The following is a 21,173-nucleotide window of genomic DNA, read 5'->3' as shown; positions in this document are numbered from 1 at the left end:
ATTACACAATAATAGATAGAGAAGAATACTATATATAATACTTAAGTGATACAATAGTGGCAAAGTCCCACACCTCTGTGCTCTTATGGTGAAAGGAAGCTTCGATGCACTGGTCTATAACTACTAAGGTTGTACGCTTGTTGAAGCTAGGGAGTAAACTCATAGTAATGATTGATGGTTAATCTAGACCTGTTAAGACGAAGGTTGTACACTAGTAGAAGCTAGGGAGTAAACTCATAGAGTAATGATTGATAGCTAGTCTAGAACTGCTAAGATGAAGGTTGTGCGCTAGTAGAATCTAGGGAGTAAACTCATAGTATTGATTAGTGAATTGTATAAAGAAGGGGTTGTGGTTGTGTATATATAGGCATGCAACCATGACATGACCACATAACTCTATGGTGATAGTCAGTGCCACCATCCACGACATGGATGTGGTGGCACATAAAGATGAATTAGAAACTACTCCCCACCTTTCATGACCATCCTGGCTCATCTTGGGCCCTATTTAGGCTTCACAATGTTAGAACAATGTGTCCAAGAGTAAAGTCTACCTACTGCGTGTGTGGTGGTTCGTTTATTACGAGGTATTAATCCAATGTAGCATAGAGCCTATTTCACATTGTTTAATCCAAGCCATCTCAAAACTATATGATCTCCTAGGCTACCATCCCTTGTGAATACGAGGATGCCGGGTGCTTGGACTACTCAACCATGGCTACTCCTCATGATGGGGATCGTACAAACATGAGCTAGCCCCGATGCTAGACAATATAATATGATGGTGATGTCCAACATAGCCTATTCTATGGATGATCTGAAGTTTGTACTTAGCAAAATGAAGAAGGAAAATTCTCCATGCCCTCATGACTTACCCATGTAGCTCTATCGACATTTATGTGAGAACTAAATAATGAAGATATCTAAGGGATGATAAATTATTCCTAGAAATCTAGCAAAGATGTCAAACTATGGCTAATCAAGCTGCCCCACAAGAGAGCTACCATAATCATGTTGGAGATTGGAGGCCCTTAACAATTCTCACTATACACACTACAAGATCCCTTTCTCATTAAACACGTTCTCTTCATATAGTAGTTAACCCAAACCATTATGGCTTTGTGTATGGTCGTAATATTCACTGTACAATTCTCACTATCATCTATGGAATTGACTTTGTGCTTGCCCATAACTTCCCATACGTAGTCTTGATTTTTAACAAGATCTTGACTTGGACAAGACACATGACATGGTTATATAGGGTTTGATGTTGGCACCCCTTTTATAGAAGATGGATTTCGCAACTGCTTTTTGTTACTACGCCCACATGCACATTTAGTGGTTTCTTTGAATGGTCACAGTAGGCTGGCACTTGCCAAGTGGTTAAAATAGTAAGGCAAGGCTACCCACTTGCCCCTCTTCTCTTTGCTGCAATTATTGAACCTTTGCTTAGAAAGGGTTTGCTAGAAGGTTTGAAGATGCACTCAGGTAATGTGTAGTTTTGCACAAAGTTTTTTGTTGATAATAACGTTAGTATTCTTGAGGTAACTAAATTGAAATATTGGCGGCTTGTTGGAAATAGTTGAAGAATTTGGTGTTCTTTTCTCTTGCTCGGTTAATAGTGTCCACAAAACTAAAGCCCTAGTTTTATATGGAGGCGATTTGGGGCATTTGTCCAAGAGTTAGAAATGTAGTTTCAAATGGTGTAACTCATAAGATTATTGGGTTACCCCATTTGGGTGGATATCTCCAATACACAAAAATTTGAGGCACAAAAAATTCCAATTCATCTCTCTCAAGTACAAGGACCAAACCTGAGCACAATTTACACATCATTCTTTTAGTGGTGCCTTCAGTACCCTAGAGGTGGGGGTTAAGGCTAAAACTTGAAGGCCTAGAAATAACCTCCGCCTTTCCTTTAGGCATATTTGCTAAATTTTGCTTCAAGTGGCCTTCTGTTGATACCCAATTTTTTTTTATTTTGAAGAGAAAACCTCTTTGATTTTTGAAGGTGAAGCCAATATAATTTCAACACCATTGGGGGTGCAAGCCAATTTTGGAGTGTTCTCTACTTTTGGCCCTTTGGTCTGGTACCCTATGCGTGAGGGTGCAAAAGATATGGGTGGGAGGAGGCACTTTTTGGAAAGCTTATCAGAATTATATATCTTAGGTAGAGATGGTTGGGGAAGACGCTATCCGTTTGAAGGAACATTGGATACCTTTTTTTATTCCTAAAGGCTAAACTTTGAAACCCCTTAAATCAAATGCCGATATCAAGTGGGGCCATGGCAGGCACACGTTGACTAGGTGCAGCCGTCCGATGCAAGAGTGGGATCGGACGGTGTCTGATGTTCGGCCACGTGGAAGGATTGGGACGTTCACACCTGCGAGCGGCGTTACTGGTGAGCTGGGTTCGACCAGTTGTGATCGCCCAGGCTTTTACTAAGCTCGTGTGCCTGAGTTAAGAACCCTCACAACCTTAACAGTTTTCCGAGGCTTTCTTTTATGATATTGGTTTGGAAATTGGGATATCATTGCTCGTTTTTTTGTGGGCGCTTTTGGTCGGAAAGATCCGAGATCTCGTGAGAGAAACTGTGCCCTTGCTGTTGCCGGCGATCCTCCTCTCTTCAAGGGGGAGAGCTGCGAGAGGGGAGGGGTATGGGAAAAGAGGGGGACACGGGAAAAGGAGCTCATGCGCCGTTTTCTGGGCAGTGGTGGTGAAGGAATTCCGAGGCTTTCTGCTGCGACCAGCGCCTCGGTGCTTGTGAAAGCTGATAGTAGCAGTGGAGCGTTGTGCGAGACGTCAAATGCCCTTGTTTGTTATTTGGGTTTTCGGCGCACTTGGGCATTTTTGTCTCCAATCCGTGGTCTCTTTAGCCTTCCCGGTCGTAACCCATTTGTCAGAGAGTGGTTTTGGAGGTGGGTTTGGTTGCACCTCGTGGTAAAAACCGTCTTCTTCATGGTGGGTCTAATTGCATTTTGATGCCCAGTTGCTTTCCACAGTAGAGCTGTAGCAGTAGCCGTGTTCTAGAGGTGGGGCTGCAACTTACGCTTAAGCTGGCTGGGTTTGTATCAGTAAGAAGGCGTCTGCTAGGTGAGAAATTTCCTGATATAGGGCTCAAATCAGAGCTTCCAGTGGGATTTGCAAGGTGGCTTTGCTTACATCCGGGGCGAAGCAAGGCGACTTTCCACACACTGTGCAAGCAGAAAGGGCGCGTGCAGGCGTGACCTCTGCTCATCATTTTCTTCATCATTATCGTTTATCATCTAGGAGAAAGAGCTTTTGTGCCCCTCGGGCATAGTGCTCTTCTGAGTGAGAGAGATTTTTTAACAGGAGATCGTGAGCCAGCCTGGGGCACCTTGAAATCTTCTTCCAGCGCGCACACACACACACACACGCACAGACAAGGGCTCTTTTTTTCAACCTATTTTTCTCTATTTTCTCAACGTCCTTTACCCCCTTTCTGCCTCACTCTGCTCTTCTTTTGCTTCAGAATCAGCCAGCTAAACGATGCTCCAAATAGATCTCGGGCAGACAAGGCCTGACTCGGTCTGCATCTTGGGCAGACAACGCTTGACCTGTTCAGACTCAGCTGCCCAAAAGGCCCATAGCTGAGGTCCATCGTCCACACATTGCGATCTGCTGCTTGTTGGTGACAAGTCAGCGATAATCACGCCGGAGTTGTTTGTTTCTGCAGGAAGGCCCTTGTGGGTTAGCTCCGCAATAGGCCCTAATCGGAGCATCTGAGAGGCTTGTTTTGTGAGCTGCTCGATTGAAGATGGGGTTTTTAACAAAGCGTTGGGCTCATTTGTGAAGCACTGTTTTCTCTCTTACATGCTGTAAGATTCGTCTGTGATTTCTACCAGGAGATAAGGGCTTTACTGGTTTTCAAAGGAAAATTGCCCCTATTTCAAGCCTTCGGGAAAGAGGACCTTATGCTCACAACCATGCCACCTTAAGAAAAAAATTTGCCCTCTTCAGTTGGTTACATGTGGCCTTGCCATCAGACTAGATAAAGCTTAGACAGGACCCTTTTGTCAAGGCATATTGACTCACACAGCTGCAAACCCTGTAACTTTGCCTCTGAACAGACTGAAAAGGACCTCATCTTGGTTCTTCCTTTGTTGAGAGAAGAGAAAATCTGACTTGAGTTCTGTGAAGATGCCTCCAATGCCTCTCAAAAGCCTTGTCCGCGACCTCAAAGACATCAAGGAGAACATCGGCAGCATTTCCCGGAGGACTTTTGATGTGAGTTTCTTGCACAGCAGAAGAGTTCGGTCTCAGAGCGTGGTTTTGGATGCATCCCCTGTCATAGCAGATGACATACCAGAGCAAGGCTGCTGGGCTAACCTGCCTCCTGAGCTTCTCAGAGATGTTCTTCATAGGGTTGAATCTGCCGAAGGCTCTTGGCCCGCCAGAAAGGATGTTGTTGCTTGCTCTGCAGTCTGCAAAACATGGAGGGAGATCACCAAAGAGCTTGTTAAAACTCCAGAGGAGTCTGGCAAGCTCACCTTTCCCATATCCCTCAAGCAGGTAAGAACCATCCTTTGCTCTCATGTGTTTAAGACCAATAACCAAAAAAAGACTGACCAGATGGAGCTTTCTGGTTCAATGCAAATTTATTTCCTACCTTAACCTTGAACTAGTATATTTTTGAAAGTTTGATTTGCATTTGCGAAAGCAATCGGGACATAGGAGCATGTGAAGTAAATCAAGAAGCTTCCATTTCTTTGCAATTCTTATTGGAATGGGGGGTGCATGTGTGCCTCTGGTCATGTGGTTGCTGCGAAGTAAGGGAATTGCAAGCTGGGTTATTCAATGTTATAACCAGTCTTTTGATTTTTTTTTTTTTGTTTATCTTGGACATGGATGCAGCCTGGCCCCCGGGAAGGGCTGATGCAATGCTTCATTAAGCGAGACAGGGCAAGCTCTACTTATTTTCTATATCTTGGTCTCTCACCTTGTAAGCTCTCATTGCAGACCCGTTTTGGCTTCCCATTGTTTTAGTGGTTTGGTTACTTTGGTGTTGTGAAGTCATTCTTTTCTTTGTTTATTTTATAATGCCCTTTGTCATTCATCTGTTTGCTTAAAAGTACGCCCATCTTTTATTGTTGTCAAAATTGATCTTGATTTCATCTCTTGGTTTGCAGCTTTGCTCGTGGAGAACAGTAAGTTTCTCTTGGCAGCTCGCAAGGTCAGGCGAGCTACAAGCACAGATTACATCATCTCCTTGAATGCAGATGACATGTCAAGAGGAAGCAACAGCTATGTTGGAAAACTGAGGTCTGTCATCTGCTCATAGCAGTCTTTTTTATTCCATGATAATTTTTTGATGTATTATTCTTGGGCTATACGTTGATAAGTTTTTCTGAACTACTCGGGCTACATGTGGATAAGTTTGTCTAGAGACTTTACAGATGTCTTCCCTGGCAGGTTAGATCTCTGGCAAGTATCATGTCTGTTAAACCCTTTATTTTGATTCATGCCGTGTCTGCTAAACCCCTTGGTTTGATTCATCCTGTCTGCTATGTATTGGTCTAGGATCTCATCTTACCCCATTGCTTTTAGTGATTAACCCTAGGTGGACCTGACCGTTGGGCTACTAGGAGGGTCTTAAATCAGTAGACTATTTTGACCCATTGGCTAATGCAGTGATTTCCATGTCAATGTTCATGAGCTGAGAAGGGTTGGTATAGTACCTGGTCATCACCTCTAAGAAAATCCCCGTATCACTTATGTGCAGACAGTAATAACAAATAGATCTATTTTACATGTTTTTGTGGATGTATATATCATCTCTTGTAAGTTTACATTGAGTCAGATACATAGAAGTTAGTAAAGACCGTCAACTGTGTACAAAGGTGATGCACCCTCCCCCCACCCCCTCCCCCGGTGGCCCTTCTTCCTTCTTCCTCTTGCGGCCCTTCTTCCTTCTTCCTCTTGTCCCCCTTCCTCAGGCACCCTCACCTTGGGTATAACGCAAGTTGGCCCATTGGTAATGTATCAAATCAGGGTGCATTTTGTTAGTTTGGCTGGACTTTGAACTTACTGTGGTGGACTTTTTGCAGGTCAAACTTTTTGGGTACCAAATTTACTGTCTATGACAGCCAACCTCCACACAATGGTGCCATAGCATCAACCAGCCGAGCATGTAGGCGCATAGGGTCCACGCAAGTGTCTCCAAAGGTCCCAGCAGGCAGTTATAATGTGGCACACATTGCATACGAGCTGAATGTGCTGGGTACAAGAGGGCCAAGACGCATGCAATGCACCCTGCATTCGATCCCGGCTTCATGTATGGAGATCGGTGGTAGCGCCCCGACACTCACAGAGCTTCCAAGCTGTGTCGATGACTCTTTTTCTTCAATAACATTTTCCAAATCACTGTCAGATCTCAGCACTATTAACTTCGATTTTGCAAGCAAGATGGAGAGCAAAGCCACCCCCTTGGTATTGAAGAACAAGGCCCCTCGGTGGCATGAACAGCTGCAATGCTGGTGCTTGAATTTCAGAGGGCGTGTGACCGTAGCCTCTGTGAAGAACTTTCAGCTAGTTGCAGCTATCGAAGCTAACCAGGCTGTCCCCCAAAGTGAACAGGACAAGGTCTTGTTGCAGTTTGGCAAGATTGGCAAAGACATCTTCACCATGGATTACCGATACCCTCTCTCTGCTTTCCAAGCTTTCACGATTTGTTTAAGTAGTTTCGACACAAAGCTGGCATGTGAATAGGAGCCGATGGGGCATGGCAAAGGACATCTCTTATCATGATGGGGTACCAATATTTTAACAACTCGCTCCTTTTGAAGAGCTTGCAGTGGTCCTTGTACCGACAATAAACCTTGGTTCTCCACACTTGTTGTGAATGCCACTTGAGGATAGTAGATGACTGGGATTTCATCCAATCAGACTGCAATAGAAGGTGCATTTTGGAGTAGCTTTGCATGCCGCTATCATGAAAGTGCAACAAGGGCTGCTCTGTGTTCTTTGGGCACTTTATGCTGCTGCCTTTATCCATGAGATTTGTCGTCTCGTAAGGTGCTTTAGGGTTTGTTCTGTTTCCACAATGGTGCCCAGGTTGGCAAATTTGGGAGTTGTGGGCTTACTGTGCCCACTGTAAGTGGTTGCTCTGTTGTTTTTGTTGAGATGAGCTTCTTGCACTGTTTCACATGCAACATTTGTGCTCTGAGGCTTTGAACCTCAAGGTTGTCAATTCGAATTGAACAATCAATGCTAGCGGTTGCAAAGTTTCAAAATTGAATTGAATTGATGTAGGTAGACTAGGCATGGAGTCTGTCATTATGTTTTCTATTTAGACCTAAGGTTGTGCGGCACCCAGTGCTGCCTTCAACAATTCCCACCCGTGACCCTACTCTAAGGCTGCCTGGCCCCCAGGCAACCTCCTCACGGCCTTCAGGCAACCCTTCCCTACAGTGTCATCTCTCATGCGGTATACGCATGCGCGGGCGCCTTGTGAAGCTCAATGAATCATCAGATATGAAACCCGAGAAAGGGCCGAGGCAAAACCGGAGACCACACCTGTGACAGTTTGGATTTAATAAACGAGTTTAAATGACAAAACCAAGAAACGGGTTAGATTAATCAGCGCACTTTCTTCAAGGGCTCAGAGAAAGATTCCCAGCTCTTCTGTGGGGCTGTTCACACGCGAAGGCGGGCTGGCATCTCCAACTGCTTTTGTTTGAGCTTTTGCTTCTGCAATAACTGTTTTGGATTTGTTTGCAAGCTCCAGTCCCGTGCTCGGGAAAAAAACCGGGGTTTAGTGTATTATCACCTTCAAATTTTAAAAAATACCTGTAAATTTATAGCTTGATTTCTTAATTTTACATATGAAGGTTTTCCAAATTATGAGAACATAGTTTTTTTCGAGCATTGCTCCAGTCGCTTCTGTGGGCCAACTATGCAGGTGTAATAATTGCAGAAACTTGTATTTATTTAAATTAAGCTACATTTTCCCAACCAATGAAAAAAAAGAAGACATTGAAATCTGGCCTATTTTCTAGCTCAAAAATGATGAGATCTTTTGGTTTTATAACTAAAAATTGTAGAAGTAGTTTGGTTTTCTTAAAGACACTCCAATTTTTGAAATTTCAACCGGTAAATAATACACTAAACGTCGATTTTTTTGTGAACATTGGTTCAGTCGTCAACCTAACCTTGTTTGATAATTGCCTTTCCCTAGTTTGTTGATAACTAACTCGGCCGACAAACAACACACTTTTTGAGAGGTTTTTTAATGTCATAGCAACTATGCCAAAAGCCCTAAAAAGACTATCCGACGAAACTAGATTCGAACCCACCTGGATTCACTAAACATAGTTTAATATTAAATATTTATATAATTTAAGAAGTTATTTATATGTATATATAAAAGTTTGTCTTAAAAAATAAAAATAAATAAATAAATAAATATATATATTTTGGGTTGAGATTTGAGTCATGCAAACTATCCTTAAACAAAAAAATATAATTATATCTTCCTTGTTACTTTAAAAAAGGCCATGTCACCTTAGCATACAATGTGTCAGTCAAAGGATATGCCCAGCATTGAATACGTTTTAAAGCAAATGAGCACCAAATAATTTAAACAAATGTACTGTAATAGCATGTTTTTTTTTTTCGAAAGGGTGTATTTGTGCGTGTTAGATTCAAACCCACGTGGATTCACTAAACATAGTTTTAATATTTATATAATTAGGATTTTTTTTTCGAAAGGGTGTATTTGTGCGTGTTAGATTCAAACCCAAGTGGATTCACTAAACATAGTTTAAATATTAAATATTTATATAATTTAAGAAGTTATTTATATGTATATATAAAAGTCTGTCTCAAAAAATATAACTTATTATTCTTTTTTTTTTTTGGGTTGAGATTTGAGTCATGCAAACTATCCTTTACCAAAAAATACAATTAGATCTTCCTTGTTACTTTAAAAAAGGCTACATATGTCACCTTAGCACACAATGTGCCACCCCCCATACAATAGTCAAAGGACATGCCCATTGAATAGTTATTCATGGAAAATATTCTGCATTGAGGCTTTGAATACGTTTTAAAGTAATGAGCACCAAATAATTTAAACAAATGTACTTTAATAGCATGCAATTAGGATTTTTTTTCGAAAGGGTGTATTTGTGTGTGTACTTTGAATACGTTTTAAAGCAAATGAGCACCAAATAATTTAAGCAAATGTACTTTAATAGCATGTAATTAGGATTTTTTTTTTCGAAAGGGTGTATTTGTGTGTGTACTTTGAATACGTTTTAAAGCAAATGAGCTCCAAATAATTTAAACAAATGTACTTTAATAGCATGCAATTAGGATTTTTTTTCGAAAGGGTGTATTTGTGCATGTTGCGTTTGCTGTCGTCCGTCGTGTAGCCCGTAGGTATCGAACTTGGGTCTTCATCGTGAAACCCGACGATTTTATGAGTTGAGCTACATGCCCTTTCAGCCATGCAACCAAGATTCTATCCTTATGACTAGGGACCTGTTGTTCTATAAACAATAATACAATCCACATTTATTAGAGGAAAAAACACTTACACAGTAAAGTTGCCTTGAAAAAGGTGGTGAAAAGCAAAGGAAGTGAAGTACATGCAGAAGTGGTGTTAGCCAAACACACACTCTAGTTACTTATTGTTGTACTCATATACTTGTCATAAGAAAACATGTGAAAAGCAAGTGTTGGATCAACTTAAAAAGCAAGTGTTGGATCAACTTAGGCCATCGGCAAACTAGGGTGATTAACATATAGCATGTTGAGACCTACTCCTTGTAGTTTATCACAAACATGAAAAAAAAAGGGTAGCAGCAGCAGTAAGAAATTGCACACAAGATATTCACCAAAACCTTGACTGGCAAGACCTTTTTGATCTTCTATAGAGAGGTCTGAAACATTCCATTTGATAGGGAAAACAGGAAAGACATGTGGTGGGTAGGAGCAGAGCATCCTTGGCAGGTCTTCATTCCTCTTGAGTTCTGAGTAATGAAAAGATTAGCCATCTTATTAATGCAGTCCAACAACAAGCCATGCAAAAAGCTACACTCATAAACCTAGCTTATATATTTGAGTATTGCTTACATAGAATAACAAACGAACGTGTTACACTTTGTATAAAAAGCCAATTTCTGAACATTCTAACGGAATTTTACATGCTTATGCTCACTAATCTTTTTCTTCCTTTCTTGCTGTTTGATCATATGCTAATTGGTAGGTTGCATGGAGTAAATACACTTTCTGAAATTTATATCTTGTGTGGAAAAGAGTGGAGCTTGTGAGTGGTAAAGACTAGCGCATGGAATGAGTAGAGAAACCAACAAAGAAGATGTGGAAGAATTATGGAGAACACAATCGAACTACAAGGGTAGAGATTCTTCTTGAGGATATAACTTGCTTCAGGGGAAACAAAATGATGTTGATTGCTTTCTCTATCACGTAAGGAGAAGTCAAATTCATGGTGAGAAACGAAATGAGAGGTAGACTCATATGGTAATAAACAAAACGATGTCGAGTGCGTTCTCTATCGAGTGACAATAGGTATAGAGAGGAATAGGTAGGCCCGACCAAACATGTTGGCCTTCTCCAAAGCTTCAGCACACACAATAGGTACACAGAAGCATGGGTAGGCCCAACCAAACATGTTAGGCCTTGTCCGAGCTTCACCACAACAGTGTAGCGTAACGTTTAGCCCTAGGAACGACATTTGTTTATCTATGATAATTAGGCCAATATTCAAGTCAAGAGCTTACCTTAGCTTTGCCGAAGCATGTATCATTGGGTCTTGCCTTCGTCCCTCTGTGGGTGCATTAGTTCGTCCCGTCACGCCCTCACTCTGTATCACATCGAAATCCTCCTTTTGCTGATGGGGTAAAGGTAGAGCTCTCTATGCATAGATGGAGGCAACAAGAGATGGCCCTTCGCGATGGTTCTCTCACAAAAGGAGGGGGATGAAGGGGAGGCTAATGCAAGAAGATACCCTACAACCAATCCTATGTAGCAGGCATGGCCCTTCGCGATGGTTCTCTCACAAAAGGAGGGGGATGAAGGGGAGGCTAATGCAAGAAGATACCCTACAACCAATCCTATGTAGCAAGCATCCATCAAACATGCAAGATTCAATAGCATACATGCAAACAAAAAGAGGGAAAATAAGAGCTCACAAGTAAACTATTGCAAAGGAATGATTGTGTATTGCTTATTGTCAAAAATGATGTATATATAAGTGACTAGTTTTCATGCTAGGCCTGCCAAACTTAAAAAACTTCGGCCTCTATTTTGAGTCTTAAGTAAGTATGTACACAAAGTCCTTAGACTTTTCCTATTTGATATTAAGGTAAGGTCGTTTTATATGTTCCAGCACCGTCTTGCAAAAGATAAGTACCCGTTTCCTTGATGGGGCAAAGCACCTTACGATAGGTAAGACATGTGAAACCATGCTAACCTACAAAGTGGTTAACATGCCCCCCTTCTTAATGGTGACCATGTCCTCGTGTTACCCAAGTCAAAATGGTGAAGTTACCACCAAGGTGGAAATGTGTGGATGGATACGCCATGAAATTAGCATGCAAGGTTAAGTGGTATGGTTTGGGACCGTGATCCGCAGTCGGGGATGTAGGGCATATTGGTGAGAAGCCTCAGGTGGCTCTGGGGTGGAGGGCAGCTTGTCGAGGTAACATGAAAGGTATAGGCGACGTAGAAGTTATTCATGCAAGACCTCCTTCTATCGTGGAAATGGATGGGACCCTTCCTAATTAGGAAGTTAGTAGAAGCAATCCTCTGCACCCTGTGATTGGCAAAATGAGCACAAGGACCTACATAGAATGATTAGATGGTAGTCTAGATCTTCTTAGTAGTTCTTGGCATGATATGATAGTATATGCCAAGCTCATAGCGTGATGCCTAGATATTGGCTGCTTTGTGGGCGAATACATTGGCCAGAGTGAGGTTTTTTTGGTGTTGAAATGGAGTTGAAGTAGATGGTAGTCTAGATCTTCTTAGTAGTTCTTGGCATGATATGATAGTATATGCCAAGCTCATAGCGTGATGCCTAGATATTGGCTGCTTTGTGGGCGAATACATTGGCCAGAGTGAGGTTTTGTTGGTGTTGAAATGGAGTCGAAGTAGAGGTTGCATGCATTGAAGCTCATTGGAGGTACTTGTTGCAAGTTGAGGGTTCTCCAGATAATGGGTCATACCATGAGCCAGGCTTGCACCTGTCGTAGTCCCCCCATCGAGAGATGTACCTGGAGGGTTGGCGTGTACATTCTTAAGACTAGTGATAGAGGCCAAACTTAAAAATGGTTTGGCCTTCATTACTAGTCTTAAGTAAGTATGTACACCCAAATTTAAAGATGGTCCAACTTCCATTACTAGTCTTAAGCAAGTATGTACGCGAAGTCCTTAGACTTCTCTTACACAAGGTAAAGCCATTTTATATATTCCAATGCCGTTTTACAAAAAGTGCGTACTCATTTCCTTCGAGCGGGTAGGATGACAAAGTGCCTTATGGTAGGTAAGGCATGTGAAAATATGAACCTACAAAGTGGTAACATATCCCCCTTTCTAATGATAACTGGGTCCTCGCATCACCCAAGGCATGGATGGTCTAAGAAACACCGTGAAGTTGGCATGCGAGGTTAGGTGGTATGGTTTGGGACTGATCTGTGAATACATGGCATATTGGTGAGAAGTTTTGTGTGGCCTTGGTGGTAGGAAGCTTGTGGAGGTGGCATGGAAGGTATCAACGATATAGAAGTTCTTCATATGAGGCCTCCTTCTATTGTGAAAATGGATGGGACCCTTCAAAATTAGGTAGTTTGGTAGAAACGGTCTGCACCCTATGATTAGTAGAATGAGAAACCACCATGGAATGATTTGCATGGGTAGATGGTGGTCGAGATTTTCTTGGCACTTCTTGGCATGACATGATATTATACCCCAAGCTCATAGCGTGATACCTAAAGATTTGGCTTCTTCGTTGGCGAATACGTCGACTAGGGTGAGGTTCTTTTAGTGTTGAATAGAGTCGAAGTAGAGGTTGCATGCATTGAAGCTCATTGTAGGTACCTGCAAGAAGGTTGAGGGTTCTCCAGGCGCAATGGGCCATACCATGGACCAGGCTTGCGCCCACCATGGTCTCCCCATATAGAGATGTACCTAGAGGGTTACCATTGGTGAGGTTAGTTGCGGTTGCATGTGTTTGTGTGTGCCATGAGGAGATGTGAGATATGAAAATAACATGTGATGCCCATAGTGAAATATGCAGGTGACATGCATGGAAAATGGGCAGAAGGTGTTCCCCCATGTGTGTACTTCACCAACTTGAAGATTTCTCCAAGTCAACTGCTTTCTTTGACCACCAACTTGAAGATTTCTCTAGGTCAACTGCTTTCTTAAACTCTCTTGCTGCTTTCTTTGACATTTTCTTGACATCTCTTTTCTTGGGGAGTCAAGATCATTAGATTCTTGATGCATGGTAGCTGGCTTTGCCCATAGCTGCAATGGAGCTGGGCAGCCTCTATGGCTCGAGAGGGATGGGTGGACTAATGAGGTCCACTTCTCTCAAGATAAAATGTTGTGGCTAGCCCTGAGTGTCAACTACGGTAGGACATCTAGCTAGGTGGTCTTTTTGGGGGAACTCTAGCTCAAGGTGAGCGAGTCCCACCACTAGTTTTGTTCAAATGCATTGAGAATGAACAAGGATATTATTTTGACACCATACAATCTTGCAAATCTTGTCCCAAGATTCAGTGGAAGAGTGTCCATGGTAGTTAAAATACAAATCCAATCCTTAAAGTCAAGAGGCTCCAAGAAGGGTTCATATTCTTGGAACTCATCTTCACCATCCAATATCTTATTACAAGCTCTACAGTTAACTATCAATTGACGTGGTCTCCAGTGGGTTGAGTCAAACTCATGGTGGGCAAGAATACCTCAACCCACGGGATAACTCTTCCCCATTTTCAAGTATTGGTTACCCTTTTGTATGTATATGACATTGGTTTCCCAATAATGAAACAACCATCTCTCATGTACGGCCTTTAGAGGATCATGATGGTGTATGACCCTCTTCTTTGAAAATCCACCACCACGAATGTGTGGTGGAAGATTAGCCCGAAGGTCTTAATCTTTGCATATCTTGAAGTATGCCCAACGGTTTAGTTGTGCTCAGACCGCAAGGCTCATGCTGACGAGTGGTGGGCTTTCGCATGTCTCCAACAATCCTTGTTGATTATGCTGACACTAGCAGCACCACCATCCAAGATTATGCTGACACTAGCAGCACCACCATCCAAGATTGCGGAGACCGTCATTGCTTTATAAACAACATGTAACATATCATTCATTTTATTACTTTTGTAGTGTGCCAAATTGTTCATGGGCACTTTTTGGCTGTCCTTTTATCTTGGTTTGGAAGGAGAGTGCTTAGTGTGGCATGACTCAGTGTAGTGTCCCAGCTTGTTCATGGGCACTTTTGGCTATCCTTTTGTCTTAAGTATGGAAGGAGAGTGCTCGTTGTGGCATGGCTCATCCTCCTCCACTCCCAAGTATAATAAGGCTAAGGCCTGCTATGTCCCTTGTGCATGATATTTGTGGTCACTTGACTTGTACTCACTTGGAGGTGGGCCGCTGTGTAGGGGATATGCACTAATCCTTCCCTAGGAAGAGGTGCCTGTGATGGGGTTGAAATAAAAACAACATCACATCAGATAAAATGATATGGTGACTATGATGGGAAATGAAAGGCTTACTTTCACCTCCCACTAAGTCCTCCATTAAATCTAGCAATACGAAATCTAGTTAGACTCGTTCTAGAGGAAGAGGCACCAGACTGGCTCTTTTTGTAGCTTTTTGAGAACGCTTATAGGCTTAACTAAAGCCTTTGGCACACTCTGAGTGTGAGACCCCTGTCCCCTCCGAGGGTGCTGGTGGCGGAAGCAGCATCAGTCTCTCGCGCGGGGTAGGGATCCACACTCGGGGCCTCGCCCACGGATATCCGGACAAGAGACTAGCCTGGTGGTTCCTCCGAAACTGAACCCAGAAAAACTTCCCTTGCCGCTCGAAAGGCACAGGCGACTCCACCAGGGCGACTCCACTAGGAAAATCATCCAACGGGAGAATTGATCTAACGAGTCAAAATTTTAACTATCCAAACTGATCTGACTGAACCCGAAAGTCACATGGTCAGATCAAGGAAGAGGCTTGCACTTGGTCCATAGAATCACCGTTTTTTTCCTTCGTTAGCGAGGCACAGCCCGCTGATTCCCACCCACAAAACGAGAGTCTTCCTAGGACTTAATCTAACTAATGTAACCTAATCGTAACTATTTGTATCGCAGGAATTCCCCGTTCCAGCCTAACTAGCCCATGGGTTAGCCAACCGCCCCTAGCCAACCATCCAACCACTGTATTGGTGGGATTGTTTTATAAAAATTTGGTTATGTTTTGCCTGGGTACCGAGGAAGAGAGTTCCCAGGCCCCCTAGCCGGTGCTTCAAGCAAAATTTAAGATAGGCATACCACTTACACATCCAATATGATATTGCCATTATAATAGATTCGGCTGTCTATAAAACAATCTTTCGGCTGTCTATAAAACAATCTTTCAATGAAATCGTAGTATTACTGATCATAATCCTCCAAAATATTGAGCCATTGATTTACAAAATATATCATCCGGACTCTCTGTTGAAGACCAGATGGTCAAACAAACGAGATCCAATATCAAAATTCAGTTTACAAAAGTAATTCTTTTCAGTTCATCCGTATCTTCCTCGACGTACGCATGGGTGTCCTAGCAACCGCGAGCCCGTGCATCACCTGGTTAGAAGCCTCTAGGATCCTACTTAGGTGTCCTAGCACTTCACTCAGGGACAGCTTTGTCAGTCCTCGCCCATCGTATCGAAAGCGCACCATTTTAACCATACCGAGGCTGGTCAAGACCAAGGCAGGCTTTGCCGTGAGCGATGTCCCCTCCCCGCCAGCTATTGCAAACGAGTCTCTCCTTAGTTAATCACATACCAAATGCTTCCTCCAACATTCTGGCATAAAATAGTCCTTTAAAATAAAATAGAGGTTCTATGCAAGTAGAATTCGCGGTTCAAGATTGGTTCCACAAAACCCTTTTCTCGTAATCCAGATTTTCTTAATGAGAATCATTAATCTCTTATCAGGGTAATCTACCCATCATTTGATTGAATTTCCAACTAGATTCTTGGTGATTAAAAGAGGACTTTTTATGGTATTTTAAGTATAGAAAGTAGATAAAAGAGGAATTTTCACCATAATTCCACCTAGAAAATTAGGGTTGATAATTAAATTGGTGGAAAGAATATTCTTAGATATTTTTATGTGGATAAATCACCAAATTGATATTTACCCAAAATTGGATTAATGGAAGAAAAGTATTTTTATAAAATCTCGATATTCTCGTATAGAACTATTTCTTAATCTATTGTGGTTTGGAAGGAATGAATTTCATAAAGTTAGAATTTTCCTTCTGGTTAGAAGTTCAGTAGATTTTTATCTAAAGAAAATCCTTAGGATTCAAAGTTGGAAGTAAACCAAATAATTTTGGTTAGACCACAACTGTGAGAGGGGCGGCTAGTAAACTACTTGCTCATCTCTCGAATCTAAATCAAGCAAAAAAAACATCGAGACCAATTCCAATTCTTGACACAAAGAATAGACTAAAAATTTATCTTTTTTAAATTAAATAAAAATATCCATTATTTTGAATATGCCAAAAATTTATCTTTTTGAATTTAAATGATTGAATTCCAAATGTCATGGGAATTCCTCTTTTATCATAAAAAAAATCTTATGCATAAAATAAATTTATCAAAAATTTCTTATTTTTTACGTAAATACAACAAAAAGTATTCTTTCCTAAATATGGTCAAATTCATTCTTTTGCTTTAAATTTCTAAACCTACAATATGGTAAGAGTTCCTCTTTCAGTATTATGCATAAAAATAAGATATGTATTTTTTTCTGAAAAATTTGCCATAGGTTCACTGCTATTACTGATAATTTTCAATTTTCATAAAAGAATAAAACCTTGTAATGAAAATATGATAGAAGATCTACTTTTAAACTTAAATCTAAAATATGAATTTAAATTATGATTTTAACCATAATAATAAATTTTGATTATCCCACTAGATTAAGATAATTCCATTATTCCTCTTTCTCAATTTGATAGGATAATTTATTTCTCATTTAGAATCAATTAAAGTAGTTTTTAACTACTTATAAATAATCTAAAAGAAATAACCATTATTTTGTTAACACAAAATCATGAAAATACCTTTCTCTTAATCTCTAGCTTATCAAGCCTAGAGTTTGGTTTTGAAATAAGAAGTTATCAATGAGAAGCATTCTTTTGCTAAAGAAATAGCCATAGAGATGACTAGTCTTTTTGAGAGAGAGATATACATAAGAAAGCATTCTAAATAAGCATAATGATTAAATTTCTCTTAATTAAACATTAAGATTCTTAGGAAAAGATTGATTTGAATTAAAACAATCATTTAGAAAACCTCAAGCTTGGGAGGGGTTGAGAAGAAGAAGTCATTAGAGGAAATTAAAGAAAAACCATAAAAATCCATTCTTACCTCAAGGATTAGATTGATTTTTTCTCTAGTAGTGAAGCCCCCAACCAATCAATTGGTTTAGCAAGAGGAGAAGAGAGCTCCAAGAGTTGTTGAAGAGCAAGGTATAGCTCAAAGATGAGAATATAAAGGAATGAGGGTCTATTTATAGGTGAGGGAGGCCACTAACTAAGTCAAAACTAGGTTCGTCAAAACTAGGTTCTAGAATTTTCCAGCTTCAATTCGACTCAATTTGGACAAGATTTGGACCAGTTTGGCTCCCTTTTGATCCAGTTTGATCCAGGAGAGATAAAAATATCACAATTTTTTGAATTAAAAAAATCCTTCCACACATGTGAAAAAGGCGCCTACCTCAAAGGTCCTCCTCTCCTTACCAAGGAACCAAAAATGCATCATTTCTCCAAAATATCTCATTTTTTTAGTAATATCTCTTAATTTTTAACTAATAAACCTTTTACTCAGTCAACTCTTCATCTTCTGTGAGCATTTACTCATTTTTTGGGTATTTTCTTTAATTCTTTGGATTTATCTCATTCCAACACTTGGATTAATCCTATTGGTCCATTGGAACCTTAATTAGACCATAATCTAAAAATTTCTGAAAATCTAGACCCTTAGGCTAAGGTCTCTTATACCATTTTTAATTGATTCCTAATGCACATTGGAGAATTTATTTTGAACCTCTATTTTAGGAAAATATATTTTAGATATTAGAAGAATTTTTATATCTAAAAATATATCAATATTGAATTATCTCTCTCTAGAATTTATCTTCTCTCTAGGAAAAAACAAGGAAAAATAATATTTTCTTGCATTCTGAAATAGGGAATGCTTATAGGGGATTGAGTAAAATCTTATTCATTATTCAGACTGAGGAGGAATCTTACATCCTCTACCACTTGAAAAACGTGAGATGTCCTCATCTCGCAAAGTGGGGGTAATTTTTTACCAACTCTTCTTCTTTCTCCTAGGTGGCATCTTCTAGAGGGAAGAACTTCCACTTGACTAAAAACTCTATGAGGACTCTGGTCGTGAGAACCTTCTCCCAAACATCAAGGATTTCTTCAGGTTGGAGTACCATCTAGCCTTCAGTCGGAGAAATCAATTGTTCATCATCAAGCACGTGACTTGGGTTGGGTACATATTTCTTAAGCAAACTGACATGGAATACATTATGTACCTTGATATGTGGAGGTAGAAGACGTTTATAAGCTAGATCGCCTACTTTGTTTATAATAACATACGGTTCACATACTCTGGGAGAGAGCTTCTTGTAGTTCCCTATAGATAAGGAACTTCTTTTTGGAAATACTCGAATGAAGACCATATCTGATTCTTTAAACACTCTCTCTGATCTCTTTTTATATGCATACTACTTTTGCCCATCTTGGGCTGCCTTAATATCTTTACGAATTGATTGCATTTGCTGGTCCATGTCATTAAGCATCTGTGTGGACATTTCGACTCTGATCAATGGGTCGATGGACCAAGTCAATGGTGTAAGGCAATCTTGTCCATATAGAGCTTTGAAAGGGCTCATCCCAATGCTTCGATAAGAAGCATTGTAAGCAAATTTAACCAGGTGCAAATGGCTTAATCACTTCTGGGGTTCCTTGCCACAGCATGACCGAAGGATATCTTCTATTACCTGATTCACTCTTTTAGTCTCTCTGGCCATCTATTTCGGGGTGATAGGCTATACTGAGATCCAAGAAAGTTCCTACTACTTCGAAGAATGTAGTCCAAAATTTCGATGTGTGAACTTGGGATCTCTGTCACTTACTATTCTCCTGGGTAAGCCATGCAATCTAGAGATATCTTTAAGGAAAACTCTGGCAACATCCACTGTAGTGTATGTTTCTTTCAATGGAATCAGATGGACAACTTTGGTTAGTGTGTCAACTACCACAAAAATGGAGTTGTAACTTGATTGCACTGAAGGTAATCCAGTGACAAAGTCCATACTGATACATTCCCACTTCATCTGTGGAATATCTAGAGGCTGCATTTTTCTTGGCATCTTGACTCTCTAACACATTAAGCATTGCTGCACATGATCAAGTACATCCTTTTTGAGTCTTGGCCAGAAGAAGCTTTCCTTCACAGACATATAGGCAGACTTTGATGATCTGTCATCAAGGTGAACCTCTGTCCCAAAAGATAATGTCTCAACTTTAGAGCATAAACTACTGAGAGTAAGTCCAAGTCATGGACGGTATAATTTCTCTCATGTGTTCTGAGTTTTTTAGATTCATAGGTCACTACATGACCTTCCTGCATAAGAGCACCGCCTAACGCAAAACCACTGGCATCAGTAACTACCTCAAAAGTTTTGGCAAAATCTGGCAATTTAAGGACAGGGTTGGTTACTAAGGCTGCCTTCATGAGCTTATCAAAGACACTCTGACACATAGCAGTCCACTGAAATAGGGTACTCTTCTTGAGAAGGTTAGTTAAAGGGGATGCTATTTGAGCATACCTGGGTATAAAGATTCTATACCATCCGGTTAATCCTAGGAATCCTCTCACTTCCTTTACTGTCTTGGGTTTCGACTAATCTACGATTGCTTGGATCTTTGCGAGGTCAGGAGAAATCCCATCTTTAGACACTATGAATCCCAAGTATTCCATCTTGTTTTAAAACAGAGAAAGAACACTTGCTCTTTTTTGCAAAGAGTTGGTGCTTCCTTAGGATTTCCAAGACCTTGCGTACATGATCTTCATGATCTGTAACATTCTTTGAGTATACCAAGATGTCATCAAAGAAGATGAACAAAATCATCCAAGTATTCTCTAAGAATATCCTACATAAGACGATTAAATGTCGTCGGGGCATTAGTCAATCCAAACGGCATGAATGTGAACTCATAATGCCTTAGCGACTATTGAATGCTATCTTCGGGATGTCCTGTTCCTTGATTCTGATCTGGTAGTACGTGGATTTGAGATCTATCTTTGTGAACATTTAGGTTCCACTTAACCGATCCAGAAGTTCATCGATCCTAGGGATATGATACTTATTTTTAATTGTTAATTGATTCAATCCTCTATAGTCCAATACAGAGTCTTAACGTTCCATCTTTCTTCTTTTGAAAGAGAACGGGCGCAGGTTCCACTTAACCGATCCAGAAGTTCATCGATCCTAGGGATATGATACTTATTTTTAATTGTTAATTGATTCAATCCTCTGTAGTCCAATACAGAGTCTTAACGTTCCATCTTTCTTCTATTGAAAGAGAACGGGCGCACCCCAAGGTGAGACACTAGGTCTGACGAATCCCTGCTCTAACAGTTATCTTAACTGCTCCTTAAGTTCTATGGCTTCAAGGACTGACATTTTGTATGCACGCTGGGCTACTGGCTGAGCTCCGGGGGTTAACTCGATCTCATGATCTACTTTGTGAGTCAGAGGTATCTCAGTCAGCTCTTCAGGGAACACGTGTATACTCACTTAACCACTCTGGTTCTTTAGCCTTGCATTTTATGTCTACCAAATTCATCTTAATGACATAAATATCTTGCCTCTTTCTGAGCCCTTTTAAC

At 40.7% G+C, this 21,173-nt stretch overlaps 1 protein-coding gene across 1 annotated transcript; it reads left to right on the top strand.

Annotated features, from left to right (window-relative positions):
* Window positions 1-2,262: 2,262 nt before the first annotated feature.
* LOC147631622 (tubby-like F-box protein 3) lies at window positions 2,263-7,254 on the top strand. The gene is made up of 4 exons (XM_086808155.1): window positions 2,263-4,534; window positions 4,877-4,964; window positions 5,152-5,284; window positions 6,070-7,254. The coding sequence occupies exons 1-4, from the start codon at window positions 4,163-4,165 to the stop codon at window positions 6,728-6,730; spliced, it is 1,254 nt and encodes a 417-aa protein (XP_086664281.1). The 5' UTR covers window positions 2,263-4,162; the 3' UTR covers window positions 6,731-7,254.
* Window positions 7,255-21,173: the final 13,919 nt, after the last annotated feature.

This window comes from Cibotium barometz, chromosome 14 (assembly GCF_041138505.1).
Source record: "Cibotium barometz isolate CiBa-2024 chromosome 14, ASM4113850v1, whole genome shotgun sequence".
NCBI lineage: Eukaryota > Viridiplantae > Streptophyta > Polypodiopsida > Cyatheales > Cibotiaceae > Cibotium > Cibotium barometz.
This window is presented reverse-complemented; position numbering and strand designations above follow the sequence as displayed.

Coding starts and splice junctions, on each gene's coding strand:
- LOC147631622 (XM_086808155.1), top strand. CDS start 4,163: ATGCCTCCAATGCCTCTCAAAAGCCTTGTCCGCGACCTCAAAGACATC. Junction 4,535..4,876: donor TTCCCATATCCCTCAAGCAG/GTAAGAACCATC, acceptor ACATGGATGCAG/CCTGGCCCCCGGGAAGGGCT. Junction 4,965..5,151: donor ATATCTTGGTCTCTCACCTT/GTAAGCTCTCAT, acceptor CTTGGTTTGCAG/CTTTGCTCGTGGAGAACAGT.